The sequence below is a fragment of the Elephas maximus genome, chromosome 22 (genome assembly GCF_024166365.1).
Source record: "Elephas maximus indicus isolate mEleMax1 chromosome 22, mEleMax1 primary haplotype, whole genome shotgun sequence".
NCBI classification, from domain to species: Eukaryota; Metazoa; Chordata; class Mammalia; order Proboscidea; family Elephantidae; genus Elephas; species Elephas maximus.
This window is the reverse complement of record NC_064840.1, coordinates 58877743-58897435: the sequence shown is the minus strand read 5'-3', so window position 1 is coordinate 58897435 and position 19693 is coordinate 58877743. Positions and strand designations below refer to the sequence as shown.

Sequence of the window (19693 nt, the reverse complement as noted above, 5' to 3'; positions counted from 1 at the left end):
TCATTATTGTTGCAGGGGTGGGGGAGAAAAAGAACAGTTAGGATTTCTTTGTGGAAGCAGAGAGTATCTCTGGAAGAATTTGAAACTGGCATAGGATTGCATCTGTGGAAGAGAATTCTGGGTAGCTGGGGGACAGGTAGAGGGGGGAGATTTACTTTTAAAAGTATACCCTTTTTATCTTTTGAAATGTGTCCTATGTATGTATATATGTATGTATGTGTGTATATATCTATTTTTTTTCCTATTCAAAACGTTTGTGTGGCCCTAGGTCATATCATCGGAGTTGAAAATTGTATGAAGCATCTGTGTGTTTGCCTCTCACACCCATGTCTGCCACTTAAGTCTCTTTGACCTTGATGACTTGAGAAGCTGGAACTGACTCTAGGCTCACCCTAAAACAGTGCCTCCCCCGCTGTCCCCACCTCCCCGAGCACACTGACGTTTCTCCTCTTGATTTGTTTGACTGACTGTGTATCTGTTTCCACCCTCAGCTTTGGCAGCATGCGAGCCACTTCTTGCCAAGAACCCAGGTCACCGCTGTGAAGGGGGCCTTAGGGAGAAGACTATCCAGGGGAAGCTAATGCCAGCAACGTCTGGAATTACACTCACCGCAGGCAGCATGAGCCATTCTGCACAGGCATCTGTGTCCTACTGGCAAAGCCTGGGGCTCTCCAGGTAGGAGGGTCCAGGAACTAGAAGAACATCAGGAGACTCTCTAGAGGAAGAATGGGGCCAGATACGAACTCTCTACAGTGAACACGATTTTCACCTTATGGAAGAATTTTAAGAAAAACAATTATTTAATTTCCACATATTTCAGTTCAGTAGACTTCTGTGTGAAGTGCCAGCAGCCACGCCCCTCCATAGGAGTTACTGGGATTTTTCTGGCACCAGGTTGAACTTTTCTTGGTACTTCTGGCAATGACAGATCTGCAGGATAGCTTTCTCTGCTGAGTGCCCTTGGGCAGGAGCAAGAGGAAAACCTCTGGAAGCAGTGTAAGGAGCCGAGATCCCTCCCTCGCTGCTCACTTTCCCAGAAATTCAGCTTGGACTTGGATGCTCGTACTGAAGATTTGTCCTGCCTCGTTCATCTCTAAAGTTGTCTCTTCTGGGGCAGTCTGGTCTTGTGTTTTCCAGCTGCCTCCTGTGGCCCTTTTCTACTCTCATCCCACTCTCAGCGTTTCTCTTTAGGCAGTCAAGTGATGTGAACTCTGGAATGGAGTTTGTTATACTTTGGGGACTTGCTTCCTTTTCCAGGCGGGTGCTGTCAGAGAGGACCATTTGAAGGCTGTGGTTTGTTTTCAGGGAGGAGGGCACTGGCCTTGCCTGGAGCCTCCACCATGTTCCTGTTGCTGCCTTTTGATAGCCTGATTGTCAACCTTCTGGGCATCTCCCTGACTGTCCTCTTCACCCTCCTCCTTGTTTTCATCATAGTCCCTGCCATTTTTGGAGTCTCCTTTGGTATCCGAAAGCTCTACATGAAAACTTTGTTAAAAATCTTTGCGGTAAGTTGTGCTGATAACAGATGGTTGCTTCATAGAGGAGGGAAGAAGTGCTCCTAGCAAAATGAGTTCTTACCTGGCTGAATGTTCTCTCTTTACTGGATATGGAGAAAGTTGGGAGAATGGAAAATGGCATTCTGAGGAAAAAGGACAACCAAATGTGTCCTTCGAGAGCCTTTAGCAGTCTTTCTTCTTGAGCTGAGGTACTTGTATGTTTGATTTATGCTGAGCAAAGGGACCTAGTCGTGACTCCACACCTTCCCTGTATACTTCAAAGATAAAAAAAAACCCAGTGCCCTTAAGTCGATTCCGACTCATAGCAGATAGTGGGGCTTAAAATTGAAAAAAAAAACCATTGCCAGACTCTTACCTCTTCCTATATAAGAGATATTGAAGCACAAAGCTCCTGCTGATACAGTCCCTCACTGATAAGTCTGGGAGAACCTTTTCGCACTTTCAGACATTTCTCTTAAATAGGTTCTGCGTTTCAGACAGAAGAATTAATGGCAGTTCAGACCAAAAAAAAGCATTGGATAAGTTTTTTTATTTTCTTAAAGATAGAAGAGAAGGGTAATAAAGATCCTATACATATGTCAGAACTTGCCTGGTTATACCACAGAACAGAACTGGTCACAATGTAAAGGAAATGGGTGAGAAGTAGTATTTCCCGGAAGTTGATCCATGCCACAGACTTTTAATCTAGCCAGAGATTTGGTAATGTATTTGCATTGTCTGTTTCTGAAGAAAGATGACATTCAGTAGTCACCAAATCTTTAAGTGTTCTTTTCCACGGCTGAGACCATGTATAATTTGAGAAACGCACTCATAATAGTAAAAATGATACAGTATTATTTGTTCGTACAGTAACATGCTTTTTAGAATAATTTCATTTCATTTTCCTTATAATTCTCTGGTGGGCAGGGAAATATCTACATTTTATTAATGAAGGAATAGAGATTCAGACGGGTCAGGTGAGCTTATATGGAGTTCACAGTAGGAAATATTTCTTAGGCATATTATTGAATCTTGTGTGTAATTTTTTTTTTGTTACTTAATATTCCTGTAAGAATATGATTTTTAAGCACTACTTACGGTTTCTGGGGTTATCTGATTTCTGGCTGCTCACAGTACAGTTGGGAGACCAACAGCAACAGCCTCACCTGGGAGCTTGTTAGAAATGCTGTATCTCAGGCCCACTCCAGACCTACTGAATTCCAACCTGCAGCTTAACAAGATCCAGGTGATTCGTGTGCACTTTAAAGCTTGAGAAGTGCTGATCTAGTTGGTCTTTGGAGTAGCCTTTACTAGTGTATATATTTTAATTAATAAAAAAATGTAATTTTCATGTATGTCAGCCCAAGAAAATCTTTAGCAGAGCATGGGATCACTATGTTTGATATACTTACTTGTGGCCTTTTGCCTCTTTGAAAAACATACACCAGAATAGACTCAGGAGACAAGTTGATAAACTTTTAGGAGACAACAGTGAATAATTCAGATTTATGAACAAGTGATTAATTCATGGACCTGTGGAAATTTATCATTTTTAAAACATAGAAATAAGGGTTACTAGACTTGGGCTCTTTTGTTGCTACATTTTCTGAACTTGGATCAAACTCTGGGTGAGCAAAAAGCTTAGAATCCATATATTTTCCCTATGCCATTTTGACAATGTCCAAAAAAAATTAATGGTGTAAAGTTCATAGCCAAGTACATCATTATTATTGTGGCTGCATTTTTAAGAGGTACACTCTTGTGACTTTTAATGTAGATAAGTTATTAAACGTATGTTGTTGGGCCAGTCCATGGAATAGGTAGGTAAACTTTAGCCATCAGAGGCTCGTTGCAGATCACATCTTGAAAATCACTAGTTTAAACCAGAAAACCAAATCCATTGCCGTTGAGTCAATTCCAACCCGTAGCGACAGGGTAAAACTGCCCCATAGGGTTTCCAGGGATCGGCTGGTGGATTTGAATTGCCAACCTTTTGGTTAGCAGCCCAGCTTTTAACCACTGTGCCACCCAGGCTCTGTCACTGGTTTAGGGCACAGTAATTTGGAAGTGGGGGTGGAAATAGTACATGTGTACCCATTTGTGACTTTCAGATTTAGAATTTCAAGAGCCAGATTTGCACTCTTATTTCCCAGATGTGTGTCGTGCACTCGGAGGGGTTCTGTGGATCCTGTCCTGTCACGCTTCATGAATGATGAGAAAACTTGGCCATCAGCTAGGTTACAGGGTAGGCTAAAAAGGCCTGGTATATACCTGCAAGGGTACGGGGTGGCTCTGGAGGAGCGTTCGTCTTTTCTCACCCTCCCTTCATGCTCAGGGCTGACATTAATGGACAGTAAGAACCAAATGCTCTTTTCATCAGCAGTGGTATTAGGTGTTAGCCAAACTGGTTTCAGATCTTGGGAAGTATGTTATCTATGTATTCATGTACCATATACTGGTGGTTTTGTGTATACTTTTTTTTTCCGTAGAGGCTTTTTTAGCCTCCTGACCCTCTCCTCCCTTTCCTAAATTGAAATGAGAATATATATACATATGTACACACATTTTTTTTTTTTACACACATACTTGCATACTACATATATACACACACAAATAATTTTAGAGCTGGAAGAGAGCTTAGAGGACACCTTAATTCAGCAGTTCTCAACTTCGACTATGCATTAGAATCATCTAGAGAGGCATTAAAAATACTTATTTTGGGGCTCCAGAGATTATTATTTCACTGCTCTAGGTGGAAATTTAAAATTTTTAATTTTTTTTAAAAGCTTGCTAGGTGATGGCGATGCCCACCGTCAGAAGGCAGAGTCTGATTCCCCGCCTCTTGAATGCGGACCTGCCTGGTTATTAGTTGCTGTCGAGCTGATTCCAACTCATAGTGACCCCACGTGTGCAGAACATAACTGCTCCATAGGGTTTTCAAGGCCATGACCTTTCAGAAACAGATCATAGGTCTTACTTCTGAGACACCTCTGGGTGGGTTTGAACCTCTAACTTTCCAGTTAGTAGTCCAGAGCCTAACCATTTGTGCCACCCTAGGGTAACAGACTTGCCTTAGTGAGTCGCTTATAACCAAATAGAATGTGGTGGAAATGACAGTGTATGAAATGTAAGATAAAGTTAGAAAAGGGAATATAGCTTCTCTCTGGCTCTTTCTGTCTTGGAACACCTGCCCTGGAACCCAGACACCGTGTTGTAAGGCTCTGACTGACAGCCAGCATCAACTGCTACACACGTGAGTAAGCAAGACGTCAGAGGACTCCAGCCCCTGGCCTCTGAGTCATCCAGTTGACGCCAAACCCCGTGCAAAATAAATGGTGTTGTTTTAAGTCGCTTAGTTATGGCGTAGTGTGTTACACAGCAGTAGATAACCACACAGATAATATAAGAAAATGTTAAACAATTCATTCGTGATTCCATACTTACAACACCATTAAATATATATATTTTTGCGTATTATCTTTCAGTCTTTGGCGATATGCATTCATATTTTATGGTTGCCTTTAATAGCATACTTACATAATTTTGTTTCTGTTTTTTTCTTTTGACATGTCATCGGCCATTATCACGTTTTGCTAGATAATTCCATAAGGATCATTAAAACTGGGTATTTAATAGGCCATGCAGTACATATACTTATGTTTTGGGCACACCTAAGTAAGCCCTGGCTTAACATCCAGTTTCTAGTGGATAGTTCATCTTCGTATATAAAGGAACCAAGAGCAAATATTTTTATACCTGCCAAGAGGGGAATAGAGAGAGGATATGGTGGATCAATGGCTTTCTATTCTGTGTCCCAGAAGACTTAACTCATTGTTAATGCTGAGTCACTGAAAATCTTTGTGTATGGAGAGCAGCATGTTATTTAAAGCCTTTAAGTCAGTCAGCTGGCCCCCTTGATGCGTGTGCTTCAGGGGGGATAGCATAGTATTATTTGGGGAAGAATACTTAGGTGTGGACTTACAACTGAGTTGAGTATAATTTGGAGAAAAGGAGAAAAGAAAGCCTGGATATAAAAGAGAAAGATGAAAATAAATGACCTGTTTTCTTGCCTGATATGAAAGAGAGAGATCAGAGGTTAGAGAAGGTGGGACTGTTGTAATCCAATAGATGTTAAACTCCAAAGTGAAATTTACTGGTGGTGAGTAACACACACCAGTGTGAAGGAGTTGAGAGACTGTGGAGGTGGTGGTGGGGTTGTGGTCGAGTTGTCGAGTCAGATGGCCATTAGTGTGGATACCAGCGTTCACTTACCAGTTCTGAAAGTTTTCCCAAGCCATCTAACCTTTGAATCTGTTATCTCATCTATAGAATGGGAATGAGAATACCTCCTACACGTGGTTGTTGTAACAGAGACAACATTAATCATGTATGTCCTCCCTCACCATGTGAGGATAATTTTCACCTAACCTTTAGTAGATTAAAGGAGTAACTGAAGGAGATGAGAATGTGAACTCTGGCAACAAGTTGATAGGAAGTAGTTTTAGGTTTTATCATTTCAGATCTGCCTTTTCATATGGAGACCTTGATGAAGAAAAATCTTGGGAGTTGATAAATTCAGCTGTTGTTGACTGCCTACTAAGTGTAAGGCACTCTGTCAAACTGTGTGGGAACGCAAATATAAGTTCTGGGTTCTGGCGCTCAAGGTAGTTACAGTCTAGTAGGAAGGACAAGTACGTGCCTACCTAACTAAGAATGTGGTACAAGTTAAAATACAGCAAAAGTTAATTCCGACTGCAGGAAGTGGGTGGATGGTAGGCAGCATTTCATGTGAGATTTAGCCCTTGAACTGGATATTAAAAGAGAAAAAGAGAGCTTTCTAGAAGCACAGTGGATAAAGTTGGGGAAGCGCAGTGCTTGTTTAGGGACAGTACGAAGTTTGGTAGAGCAAAAACATTGGGCACGTGGAGGGAATGAGGTGGGTCATAAAGCAGAACGTTTCTTCAGGCATTGGGAAGCCATTGAAGGTTTTTGAGCAGGGAAGTGACATGATCTCCAGACTCTGGCAGTGTGTGTGAATGGTTTGGAGGATGGGAAGAGGGAGCAATTAAACAGCTGTTGCGTGAGTATAGGCAAGAGAAGAAGGGAGAGAAGAAAGGTGGTGGCATGAAACCAGAGGCAGCTGTGAGAGGACCGTTTCAGGGGAGTGGTGACAGGACTTGATGACAGGTGGGAAGCCTGAAAACTTGGGTGACTAGAAGGACAGTGATATCAGACCAAGATTGGGAGGGACACAGGAGAAGAGTGAGAGGGAGCAAATTGGGGGGTGGGAGGAGGTGTACCGTTCTCAAGGTGCCCAGTGGTGAGGGCTCGTGGACTTGCAGGTGGAGATGTCCAGCCGGTGATAGGAAGTACGAGATTGGCACTTTTGAGAAATCATTTGACAGAAGTTACCTAGAGATTAGGAGCCCTGGTGGTGCAGTGGTTAAGCGCTCGGCTGCAAACCGAAAGGTCAGCAGTTTGAACCTACCAGCTGCTCCACTGGAGAAAGATGTGGTAGTCAGCATCCATAAAGATTACAGCCTTGGAAACCTATGGGGCAGTTCTACTCTGTCCTATGGGGTTGTTATGAGTTGGAACCGACGGCAACAGGTTTGGGTTGGTTTGTTTTTACCCAGAGATGACTGCTGAAGCAAGAATGGAGTCTTTGCATGGGAACTTGAAGGCGATAGATGACGTGAGCCTTACTTTTCGAAGAGTCTGGTTCTTTGGGTGTACCTAGGCCATGGGAAAATGCCATGGAGACTGATGAAAAGGAGGAGGCAAAGGCTTCTGCTGAGGTTAGTTTTGCCAGGACTGTTAGACCTTGCTTGTATGATTAGTTCTTAAATTGTAGTGTTTAATAGGATGAGTAACTAGCAGAAGTTCACCACCAACCCACTGCATTCCTGAGGACTGGGCCTGCTGATTACTGCCCAAGGCTCCCTTCAGGTCAGTGTTACTGAAGAGTGCAGCATTATTAGTGTCCTTTTTTTAAAGCTGTGCTCTTCTTTGTCTGGGAGAAGCTGAAAAGGAATAATTAAGTAAACTGATATTGAATAGCCTAGTAAATGGCATCTCAGATCAGGGGAAAGGGAGAGGACTTTTAGAGTGAAGTAAACTCTGAACCTAGGATTCTCAGTTTTATTCCAGGTATGTGAAAAGTGTACCTCTTCAAGTGACAGCTCAGGGAAGCCAGTTGTGTCGTTATCAGCCATTGTTAACATGGATTGGCTCTTTCGCTCCCTTCCCTTCAGCAGAATGAAAGTAATCAAGTTCATAGACTCAGCCATTCCTTCAGAGGCTAGTCCCCACTAACAGTCAGGCATTCTCCAACCCTACCCACTTTTCCCCTCCCTTGTAGCTTTGCACAGTCTTTCCTAAATGTAGAAGCATTTTCCAATGACCCTGAAGTTTGAAAAAATAAAACTAGTATTACAAAGCAGGAGGCCAAGGGGAGGGTTATTCCAGAGCTTTGTTAGAACCAGGAGACACCTGGATGGCGTTTTAGGGATACCTTTCCGATTAAGGAAACCCTGGTGGCACAGTGGTTAAGAGCTATGGCTGCTAACCAAAAGGTTGGCAGTTTGAATCCACCAGACGCTCCATGGAAACTTTATGGGGCAGTTCTACTCTGTCCTGTAGGGTCACTGTGAGTTGAAATCGACTCGACGGCAGCAGATTTTGTTTTTTGGGGTTTTTCCGATTAAGACAAAAACAAAACGACAGCCATCTTGAGTTTTGCATGTTGAAACAATCCTCACAGACTTAAACTCCAGCCCTAGAGAGACAGGAGATCTTCTGTTACTTGCCCACTGCCATCTAAGTATCTCAATTGTCAGGACAGGATCAGCTTTTCTGATTGTGATGATTCTTGTAATACCAATACAGAGTCTTGGCCAAAATGTGAAGCCCTAGACTCTGGTTGAGCAGCTTGTGTCCCTATTCCAGGCTTGTAAACTCTTGCCCTTATTCACCTCTTCCCTAATTCCAGAAAACCAGATAGACGTCACCTTTTTCCATTTTAGGAGTCATATTTATATTTTCTTTTCCTTCCCTAAAACAGCATTCATGCAAAGAGTCAGAGAATGCCAATGGCTAAATATCTGAAATAGAGAAGATGGGTTATGTGACTTTTCTTGCCTTAGACCTTTCTTTGAGCGGGTGACTTTTTTTCTAGATGGTAGTGTTTGAAGAAATTTCCAGATGCGGTCAGATCACTGATTAAAATCCTGTCGTCCTTTTGACTTTGCTAGACTGTGCAGAGCAGTCTTGCTAATACTTGAGACTCTGCTGGCAGAAGCCACACCAAATGCATCAAGCCCGGTGGATTTTGCTGTGTCATGGAATGATAGGTTTCTCTCCTACCTTGTCTAACTGTAGAAAGAGGCCTTTGAAAAGATACTTTTTAAAATTTCCGTTCTATTTCTTTGACTCACTGTGGGCATAACTTTCTATTCCATGATAAAGTATTCCAGTGTAGGGAATACACAAGCTCGTGTGTTTACCTCTCATTATTTGATAGTGGGAGAGACCCAAACTCTGGTTCTCTTTTACTACAGTTAAAAGGATTGTATTGAATGAAGAGAAGCTCTAGAAACTTCTCTTTTCTAGATCCTTACTTGTAGAGTCTGCATTTCGGTAATCATGAGGACAACCAGAGTGCTTCAGTTTCCTGAATTCTGTCACATACATGATCTCATTTGATCCTCAGTGACCCCATGAAGTAGAATGTTCAAGTATTATCAATCCTGTTTTGCAGATAAAGAGGCGAAGGTTCAGAGAGTGGCAGTGAGTTGCTTATGGGACGTAGCTAGCGAGGGTCAGACTTGAGACCTGAACCTAGATTTTTTTTATCTCCAACACAGTGCTCCTTTTTAAACATTTCTGAGCCCACCACTAAGCCCTTCTCAAGGAGTCCCTGGGTAGCGCAAATGGTTAAGCTCTCAACTACTAGCTGGAAGATTGGCAGTTCGAACCCCCACCCCAGAGGCACCTCGGAAGACAGGCCTGGAGATATGCTTCCGAAAGGTCACAGCCTTGAAAACCCTATGAAGCAGTTCTGCTGTGCACAGATGGTGTCGCTGTGACAGAATCAACTCGATGGCAGCTAAAAACAACAAGCCCCCACAAGGCCTTTCTCTGCTTAGCTTTTGGGTTCTCCTGTTAAAAGCTTATTCAGAGGGTGAATGGACAGTCCAGACATACATTATTTAATCCTTTTTTAAAATGAAAATTGTTGCTTTCTTGAAATAACTTGCAGTGTTGGCCTCATTGGGTGGTAGGCAGTTGCTTAAAGGATGCTTGATTTTGCCCTTTGTGAATAGTTGCTGTTTGGCAATAAAGAAGGAATTGTGAGGTTTGCGTTCTGTAAGCTAATGAGTTCCTTAAACAACCTGGGAGCAGAGAGCTTAGGAAATGGGGAAGCTAGGCCTCAGAAACTTACCCAAAACTTGGTGAGTCCCTAGCTTATTACCATAGGTGACTGTTAACTTTTGGTCCTAGTTATCAAGGAGGGGGCATATCTGGGAGGAGAGGGGTTTGAGTCTCTTTTTAGAAAGTGTGCTTTCCTGGCTATCATCTGATCTCAGCTGACTAGAACCGAAGCTTTCCCCGCCTGGAAATGGAGGTTTTCACTGAATGAAAAAAGATCTCATTCTTGCTCTTGTATGTTGCCTTCCCCCACCCCCCTCCCCGCTGCAGTGGGCTACCTTGAGGATGCAGAGAGGAGCCAAAGAGAAGAACCACCAACTTTACAAGCCTTATACCAATGGTAAGAGCGGATCTTGACTCTTATCCTAAAAGGTCCCTCCCAAATGTGTTCCCAGGTCTTTTAATGCTACACATACCCTTCCTTATAGAAAATGTAGGGTGTGTGCTTCAAATATGTCTAACGTGCTCTCTCCCAACATGCTGCCTGACAGGAGCATTCTTTCTTGCAGGAATCATTGCAAAAGATCCCACTTCACTAGAAGAAGAAATCAAAGAAATTCGTCGGAGTGGGAGTAGTAAGGCTCTGGATAACACTCCAGACTTTGAGCTCTCTGACATCTTCTACTTTTGCCGGAAAGGAATGGAGACCATAATGGATGATGAGGTGACAAAGAGGTTCTCAGCAGAGGAGTTGGAGTCCTGGAACCTGCTGAGCAGAACCAATTATAACTTCCAATATATCAGCCTGCGGCTCACTGTCTTATGGGGGCTAGGAGTGCTGATTCGGTATTGCTTCCTCCTGCCGCTCAGGTGAGGGCAGGCCCTGATGGGAAAGGAGGGTGTGAGCTGCCACCGCTTAGGCCTAACGTTTGATCCGTCCACCTCGTTCCCTCCGCTTCGTGTTCCCATTTCAGAAAGAAGGCCAGTAGGAATCTTTCACTGGCCATTCCTGCTGCCCCTTAAAGGGGCCGCTGGTGATTGTCCTTTAACAGCCATTGGAGTCTCTGCATATCAGTTTCATAGAGACAGATTGGGTGGACTAAACACAGGGACAGGAACATCATGTACTTTCTGGACACTTCCCTGGGCATGGTCGATTCCTTCCTGCCTGTCCAGTACAGAGATAGTATCGGTCTCGGTTTTTCTGTGCCTTGTGCTGTTCTGAGTACATCTTGCCAGATGCTGGGCCTTCAGGGTCCACCTCCTATTGCTTCACACAGAGGCTGTGTTTCTGTGGGATTGGAAGCCAAAGGGAGGGGTAAGACAGCCAGACAGCCCAGGGGTAGAACTGCCGACTTTCAGGTTTTGGAACCGCCGACTTTCAGGTTTCCCATCATTTTAGCGGCCTGATGCCTGAGGAGATGGTGTCACCTGAGAACCAGATCCAGAGTTCACTGTCAGATTGGGATGGAAATGATCTCTGGTTTTGAGAGGACTGCTCTAATTTCTTGGTGAAGCTTGTCTAGGGCTGGCCTATTGTTAGGTGCCATCGAGTCAGTTCTGACTCATAGTGACCCTATAGGACAGAGTAGAACTGCCCCATCGGGTATCCAAGGAGCAGCTGGTAGATTTGAACTGCTGATCTCTTGGTTAACAGCCGAGCTCTTAACCAGTGCACCACCAGGGCTCCAGGGCCCACCTAGGTGATCAGATGTCCGGGGTGGTTTTTGTGATGCCCTCTTTGACTTTCACATATTCTGTACTTGGTGCAACGATTTGTTTGCTGTCGTTTAACCTGTCTTCTTCTTACAGGATAGCTCTTGCTTTCACGGGGATCAGCCTTCTGGTGGTGGGCACAACCATGGTGGGATACGTACCACATGGGAGGTGAGTAGAGCTCTCATGTCCATGGCTAAGGGGAGTTGGGCCTGGGAATGATGGTTCAGACATTGATGTGAAGGTCCATGGAATTTAGATGTCTGAGATAACCCAGTAGTAACAGTGACATCAGCATTAAGTGACCTATAACTGTTCTTTTTGCCCTCCAACCCTCCCAGTCTTCCTACTGTAAAGGCAAAAGAGAAAAGCCACAAAAATGTGGAGTTCAGGACTCAGACGGTAGGAGATCTTACAGCATGTTGTTTAGTTTTGAGTGTTCTAAGGAGTCTGGGTGGTGTGAGCAGTTTGCCATCCACTGCTAACCTGAAGGTTGGTTAGCACTCAGTGGCTGTGTGGAAGAAAGACTTAGTGAACCACTTCTGTAAAGCTTATAGCCAAGAAGCCAGTTCTGCTCTATAACCCATGGAGTCATCATGAGTTGGGGCCAACTTGACGGCAGCCAACAACAGCAGCTACGCTGACAGATGAATTGGTAAAAGGATAAGGCTTAAAAAAATAAATGATTATAAAATGTAGGAAGAAATTCTTTTTTTTTTTTTTTTTGAAGAAAAATCTCCTTCTAGAAAGTTCTGGGGCTTAGCAGACCTCTCTTCTGCCCAAGCTGCTGAGAAGATGTGACTCTGACCTTTGCCCCACCTCTAGGTAGTGACTGAGGAGGAAAGGAATCCAAGAGACATCCTGGCTCACCTGTGCTGGAAATTCTAAGCTATGATTTCTAAACCTACTAACTTAGGTGAATTTAAGCCAGTCTCAGCATCGTGTTTCCTCACGTGTAAACATGAAGGTGCTAACGTATTATAGGGTTTTACCATATACACTAATACTTACAGAAGCATTTTGCAGTCATAAAAGACTATAAGCAGTAGTAGTTGAATTGTTGGGGTCAGCAACTTTTCCCGTCTTCCTAAATGTAAAACGAAGTCAAAAGCTCAGTCCTGTTGTTGCAGGTTTAAGGAGTTCTTGAGTAAACACGTTCACCTGATGTGTTACCGGATCTGCGTGCGAGCGCTGACAGCCATCATCACCTACCATGACAGGTGCTGCCGCTGCGTACAGATACATAGGGTGCCCACCTACAACCAGCCAAACAGCAACTTTTCTGCGCTTTTAGTTAGAGTTGGAAAACCCTGCTGACATAGGGGTTAAGTGCAGTGGCTGCTAACCAAGAGGTCGGCAGTTTGAATCCACCAGGTGCTCCTTGGAAGCTCTATGGGGCAGTTCTACTCTGTCCTATAGGGTCGCTATGAGTCAGAATCAACTCGATGGCACCGGTTTTGGGGTTTTTTTTGGTTTAGTTAGAGCTGATGGAGCTTGTGAGGGAGGGGTGAATTCCAAATGAATTGTTTGACTCTAATGTCTGTTCCTTTGCACACCTTTTTGAAACCCAGGAAAAACAGACCTCGAAATGGTGGCATCTGTGTGGCCAATCACACCTCTCCTATTGATGTGATCATTTTGGCCAGTGACGGCTACTATGCGATGGTAAGATACCTGTTTGTTGTTTCCTTGTGGCAAAATTTTTTGCTCTAGATCCGTTAGGGCTGGGAGGCTCCTGGACCCTTTCCAGAGTGCTTTCTTAAGGTATAAACATGTAAACGTGCTTTCTATGCATGGGCCCCAACCTACGTGATCACCTCGGTTTCTGTTGCTTTTGGGAACTCCTTGCTGTTTTGATAGGAGATAGTCTGAGCAGCAGCAGCCCTGTGTCACCGAGAGAGTGATTGGAGACTCTACTTTGGATCTTTGTGGAGAGGGCTGAAGATTAGGGAAAGGAAGACCTGAAGGGGCTGGGTTCCAGGGCACTTGAGGACCTGTACAGGGAGGGGCATTTTACACAAGGCATTGCTCAGTTGTATGATTTTGTTTTAGGGTTTTCAGTTATGTTTTTAATTACACATCTCTGGTATCACCAATTAAATGGAGAAATTTAAGACCCAGGGAGTGATAGTGAGATATGAGCTGGTGAGAGGTTGACACACTTTTTGGACCTGGAGTTTCTTCCCTGGGAATGGAGCGGGGGCATTTGTGTGAGGATGGTTTCACTAATAGTTATTTCTTTGTCTGAGATAAGGTGGGTCAAGTGCATGGAGGGCTCATGGGTGTGATTCAGAGAGCCATGGTGAAGGCCTGTCCTCATGTTTGGTTTGAGCGCTCCGAAGTGAAAGACCGCCACCTGGTGGCTAAAAGGTAAATCTGACACAAGGCTCTTGTTTCCTGTGATCAGTAATATAAAAAGTATGCAGAAGAGAACATTTCAGGAGTAGTTATTCCCCCACAGTGGAATTACAAGTAAATTTGATTTTTTTTTTTTTTTGGCACTTTCTTAGTGTTTTCTGCACTGAGCCTATTAAAAAAAAAAAAAAAGGAGCCTATACTGCTTTCATATTAAAGACATTTTTAAAATGTGGACTATAAAAGTACAGAAGCCTTAGTATCATTTACCAAGGTAGTAATGTTTTCTAACCTTTTTTATTTCCTTGTCCACGTGTAATAATCAAAATGGGAACTTCTAATGCTAGTTGACATCTCACAAAATAAATTATTATCGCACATGAAAACAAACCAAGGCAGTGAAACAAAGGGCCCTCTCTGTTCAGACTTGAGAAAAAGATAAGTCTATGCAGGTACTGGAAAGAGCTCTGCAGTAGACTGAGAGGAAGGCGCCTCCAATGAGACCATCTTCCAGGGTAAATGGCCCTCCCACCAGCGTCTCCTTGGAGCATCTCAGGGCCAGAGCATTGCACCAGGTGGACTGTAGGCTCAGCCCAGCAAGGCTGCTATGCAGCCAGGTGACATTTATTGAGGGTGCTGTGTGCCAGCCCTGGGCCAGGCTTTTTTTTAGATAGTCCCAAGTCTGAACAGTATCCTCTACTATAGACTTTTCATACTTACTTTAAAAATTATGTGGATTAAATAATGATAATCTGATTTTCCCTTCTCTTTATAAGTTTTGCCTTAATGAGCCTTAGACTGTAGCTTTATAAAGGGTAGGTTCATATCTTTTACCTTGCTCTTATTCAGCATATAAACTAGTGTCACACCTAAATAGATTACTTATAAATGTATTTGGAAATGATGGACACCATGCTGTCTGACCCTGGTTTTCTTTTTCTCCTCTGAAGACTGACTGAGCACGTAAAGGATAAAAGCAAGCTACCTATCCTCATTTTCCCAGAAGGTAAGGCTTGATCACCACAAAGAATCACTGTGTAGGGAAACCACGCAGGATTGTGCCTGTGGGCTTAGCCTAGGAACCAGGCCCCTCAGCCTGGTTGGGGTTATTTGTCTTCAGTGAATAATGTCAGGCCCCTGTTAGATTGGCTGTGGAGCTCAAAACGCAGGGGATTTCAGAGCTTGGACTGTAGAGTGAATTTAAAAACAGCAGCAGTTGCCTCTGAGTCGATTCTGACTCATGTTGACCCATGTGTCTCCGAGTAGAACTGTGCTCCATAGGGTTTTCAGTGGCTGATTTTTCAGAAGTAGATTACCAGGCCTTTGTTCTTAGGCACCTCTGGGTGGGTTTGAGCCACCAGCCTTTTGGTTAGTAGCCAAGCTCTTAACCGTCTATGCCACCTAGGGACTCCAGAGGGAGCTTACTCATTGCAAAAAAAACCCCTTCTCTAATATTCTCGACAGGGTCTTTCAGCTTCCTGTGGAGTTCTCACGAAGACCTCCTAAGTCTGCTGAGGTCTCTGGTCTTTTACTGAGGCTGCTAAGGGTTAATCGGGGAAAGTGGGCCTGTAAAAAGAGAATAGGAAGGTAGGAAGCAGTATAGTATTTTGCCTTTCTCTTTTATGTGTTTACTCATATTGCAGGAAGATGATACGTTTATCCTGTTGGAGGAGTCATTAGAAGGCTTTTTACTGTATTTAGTCCTTAAGGAACACATGACACTGGGGTAAAGGACCAAAAGAAACAACATTTCACTCTCCTGCTTTTTAGGAACCTGCATTAACAATACATCGGTGATGATGTTCAAAAAGGGAAGTTTTGAAATTGGAGCCACGGTGTACCCTGTTGCTATCAAGGTACGAGACCTCTGAGGGCACGCGTGGTCGTTATCGGAGCCCCCTTGGAGGGATGCAGCCAGAGGAGGTGGGAGAAGGGGCTGATGTCTCCAGCAGAGCAAGTGGGGGCTGGCTGAGGAGGGCGGAGTGCTCGAGGGGGAGAATGCCAAATTGTCCAGACTGTCAGAAGCAGCTGGCAGGCTTTGAACCGAGGGACATCCAGGTTCCCATCCACACCTGGCTGTGGTCACCAGATTCGCGAAATGGTAAACTCTTTGCAGGCTTTGTATTTTCCCCTGTCTATTACCTCTTCATAACCTTAGCTGGAATGTGGGGTGGTCCACTTGAAAAGGTAGCTTACTGCAGGGAGTAGGAGGTGTGGCTAAGCCAGGCTAGGTTTGAACATTTGGCGAAGTGAAGGTGGATGGGACTATAGCTAGGCCCTTACCACTGAAGAAACAAGGCTGCTGTGCTGGCCTGTGGCATCGTCTTGTCACCGAGAACAGCTCATAAACAGGAAATGGATCTTAGGTGCTTATCTCATCTGTCCCCCACCCTTTAGGAACTTCTACCTCTGACTGTTCAGATTTACCTGGAGAGGTGGGAAGCAGTTAGCCAGTCAGCTTTGCTTTTTTTTTTTTCCTTCTCTGTCTCTTGCCCCTTCGTGTCTGATTTCATAAATACATATGTATTATTATTTCTGAAAGAACTTGGGCCTTACATTATTAGTTCTAAAAAAACACACAGGCCATTGTCAGTATGTTTACAGTATTAGGTTGAAATTCCAGATCAGGGTAAAATTTGAGTAAACTTGAGTCAGAGTTACGCTTAGAATGTAGTCTCCAAAATTCTGTGTGGTCTGTTTACTGCCTGTAGAGCATTCCGTAGAAATAGTTCTTACTTCTGGTGCCGTTGGGGGAGAGAGTTGCTCCTCTCGGTTAAACAGATGCTTACCTAGCCATTCACCTTGGACCTGTGGGGTTAAGCATCAGGACGGGGATGGCAAATGAATACCAGCTGCAGGGGAGCTCTGATCAATGGTTAGGCCTGCCAGGGCGGTTTGTTGAGGATGCTGTGTCTAGGTACATAGTCTGTGAGCAGTGTCTGCCGTGGGCAGAGGGGTGGGGGTGGCGTTGGCACCACACACGGTCCATCCTCCATGAGTGTGATGGGAGTCAGGGGCTCCACCGTGAACGCACACTGCTAGGTGAAAGCCCTTGTCACTCACTCTGGAGCAGCCGTTCTTAAATGTTAGCCATCATCAGCATCACCTCCAGGAAGGGCCCAGAATTTGTATTTCTGCCATGTTTCTGGGTGGCGCTGATGCTGCTCTGGGGCAGTGGTCCTCGACCATCTTTGGAGCATGAGCCCTGGGAAAAGTTGTGACTTCTGCCAAGAAAAATACATGCAAATCTTATATATAATATTATTTGGCTAAAAGATTTATTAAAGTCTCATCTGTGGTTAAAGGAGCCCTGGTGGCTCAGTGGCTAAGCGCTCAGCTGCTAACCAGAAGTTCGACAGTTGGAACCCACCAGCCACTCCGCTGAAGAAAGGGGTGTGGCAGTCTGCTTCCATAAGTTTGCAGCCTTGGAAACCCTGTGGGGCAGTTCTACTCTGTCCTGTACGGTCACTGTGAGTCAGAATTGACTCGACGGCAGTGAGTTTGGTTTATCTGTGATTAAGAACTTCTCTTCCACAGATACTTTTCTAGTTTTTGTGAAACCTTCATTGGTAACCAGACTTGGGTGAGCTTAGCAGTTAATTCCTAGTCTTTTAACATTTCCATCAAAGTCAGGTCATTATCTGATTTTGAGGAATTTGTGGCTTTTGAGCTTTTGCTTTGGTTTTTCTCTCTCCACAATGTCTGCCCAGCATGGAACAGAGAATCAACTCTAGACAAAGGACTTTCACACTCTCACTTGTAATATCAAAATTTCTATTTCATATTGTGCTTCATAAAATACCATAACACTTTCTAATCATACTCATTAATTAACTCTTTAAAACTCATTTTTCTCCCTTATTGCCTTTTGGTCTTATGTGAACTTATTAAACTGTCTTTAGTGAAACTTAAATTTCTCAATTTCTATAAATCTAAATGTCTTCATTTCTGTAATCAGGTCTACAGTCTAGGCATTTTTTATTCAGAGTCATAGAACTCATACCTGGAAATGCCTGAAAGGTCATACAGTTGAAATCCAGCCCCACCCCAAGCCCCGGGCTCCACTGCAGGATCCCTTCTAGGTGTTCTTTTCAGTCTCTTCCAGTGAAAGGGCATTGTGACTTCCAGTGGCATCTTGGTCCATTGTGGCATAACTCTTGAAATTCTGTCTCCTTTTAATTTTCCGCTCTCTGGTCCTAAGTCTTCCCATTATAAATTGTACAAAGTCAGTCTAGTGTCTTGTCTTTGATGGCCCTGGCAGTTCCGTGACACTTGGTTCAGCTGTTCTTCTGGAGGACCCATTTCTTTCTGTTGCTTCTTGTACAGCTTCCTTCTCCACCGCCTCTCCCACCCTTGCTTACGTGCCACTTGAGTTATTCTTGATTGGTAAAAAAGAGATGCACAGCTGGAGCTACATTTCCCACAAAATGCTGTTTAAGTAAAGCTTCCGTGAAAGTTGTTGGCAAGTAAAAGTGTGTGATAAACCTACTCCTTGGAGGGAAACACAGAGCCCATGTGATAGAGACCTCATGACACCGGGTATGCGTCTATCAGTGGATACTGCTGACGTAAAAGAGCCTTCTTGTAAAATTAGCTTTGTTAGTAGAAGTGTAACTGTAGAACAATATTGCAAGGTTTCTAATTGTTTTCTCCTTGGTGTGGGGCACCAGAAATATTAAAAGTTGGTGGTTATGGAAGGAAATCCGCCTACTTGGGTGAGGTACCGGAAAGCCGCTTACTTAGGTGAGGTAGCTGTCAAGTATTTATAAGAGAGCCAATGTGATGCTGGAGGTGGGCTTTACAAGAAGGGAAAGGGTAGAATGCACAGTAGAAGGTGGATAATTGTTGAATCTGAGGAATGGGTATATGGGAGTGCATTATCCTATTTTATTTTTGAATATACTCAAAAACTAATGATAAAGCATGTACACTTGTAAGTAAGACATGAAATTAATTAAAGAGGGAGGCAGTGATCTGTTTGTGGAAGGCTGTTAGGAGACCTCCCTCGTGATCTACAGCAGAACCTTGGGTCCGTCAAGGGGAGGTTAACTGTTGCTGGAGGTCAGACCTGCCCAGCGGTAGAATTACTTCAGAAGTGTCCCTGTAGAGGGTCTGGCAGTAGCAGTATCTGGCACTGATACAGCCCCAGTTGACCTAGTCAGAGAAGTTGCTGTCGACACCCAACATCGTTGAAACTACCAACTTCTTACCATTCAGCTTTCCATTGTTTTCCAGTATGACCCTCAATTTGGTGATGCCTTCTGGAACAGCAGCAAATACGGGATGGTGACATACCTGCTGAGAATGATGACCAGCTGGGCCATTGTCTGCAGTGTTTGGTACCTACCACCCATGACCAGAGAGGTAGGTACCCGTGGCAGTGCAGAGGTCTTCACTTACTCTTGTATGACTTTGAGCCTGGGTTGAGTGGGTTCATTCATTCTTTCTTACAGACAAATGAAGATGCCGTCCAGTTTGCAAACAGGGTGAAATCTGCCATTGCCAGGCAAGGAGGACTCGTGGACCTGCTCTGGTGAGTTTAGAGCCAGACTTCATCGGCTCAGTCTAAGAGAACATGAATTTCTGAAGCAGATGCTGATTTATTGCCTCCATTTACAAAGAATCTTCCTCTCCCTGGTAGGGAGAGTTAAACTCCATACCAAGATATGCAGCACGGTACTACAGATAGTGAGCAGTTTGACTCTTGTTTCCTAGTTCCAACTTAGAAATCCCCTGTGCTACTTTTACCTATCCTC

At 44.0% G+C, this 19693-nt stretch overlaps 1 protein-coding gene across 1 annotated transcript in view; it reads left to right on the top strand.

The window, feature by feature from the left end:
• GPAT4 (glycerol-3-phosphate acyltransferase 4) overlaps window positions 1-19693 on the top strand; it is a 37644-nt gene that overhangs the window by 13956 nt on the left and 3995 nt on the right. The window contains exons 2-12 of the mRNA XM_049865734.1: window positions 492-1505; window positions 10197-10266; window positions 10436-10736; window positions 11679-11753; window positions 12713-12802; window positions 13154-13247; window positions 13837-13952; window positions 14888-14943; window positions 15708-15793; window positions 19173-19301; window positions 19391-19470. Of these exons, the coding sequence (XP_049721691.1) occupies window positions 1341-1505; window positions 10197-10266; window positions 10436-10736; window positions 11679-11753; window positions 12713-12802; window positions 13154-13247; window positions 13837-13952; window positions 14888-14943; window positions 15708-15793; window positions 19173-19301; window positions 19391-19470 (1262 nt within the window). The 5' untranslated portion in view covers window positions 492-1340. The remainder of the gene's footprint in view (window positions 1-491; window positions 1506-10196; window positions 10267-10435; window positions 10737-11678; window positions 11754-12712; window positions 12803-13153; window positions 13248-13836; window positions 13953-14887; window positions 14944-15707; window positions 15794-19172; window positions 19302-19390; window positions 19471-19693) is intronic.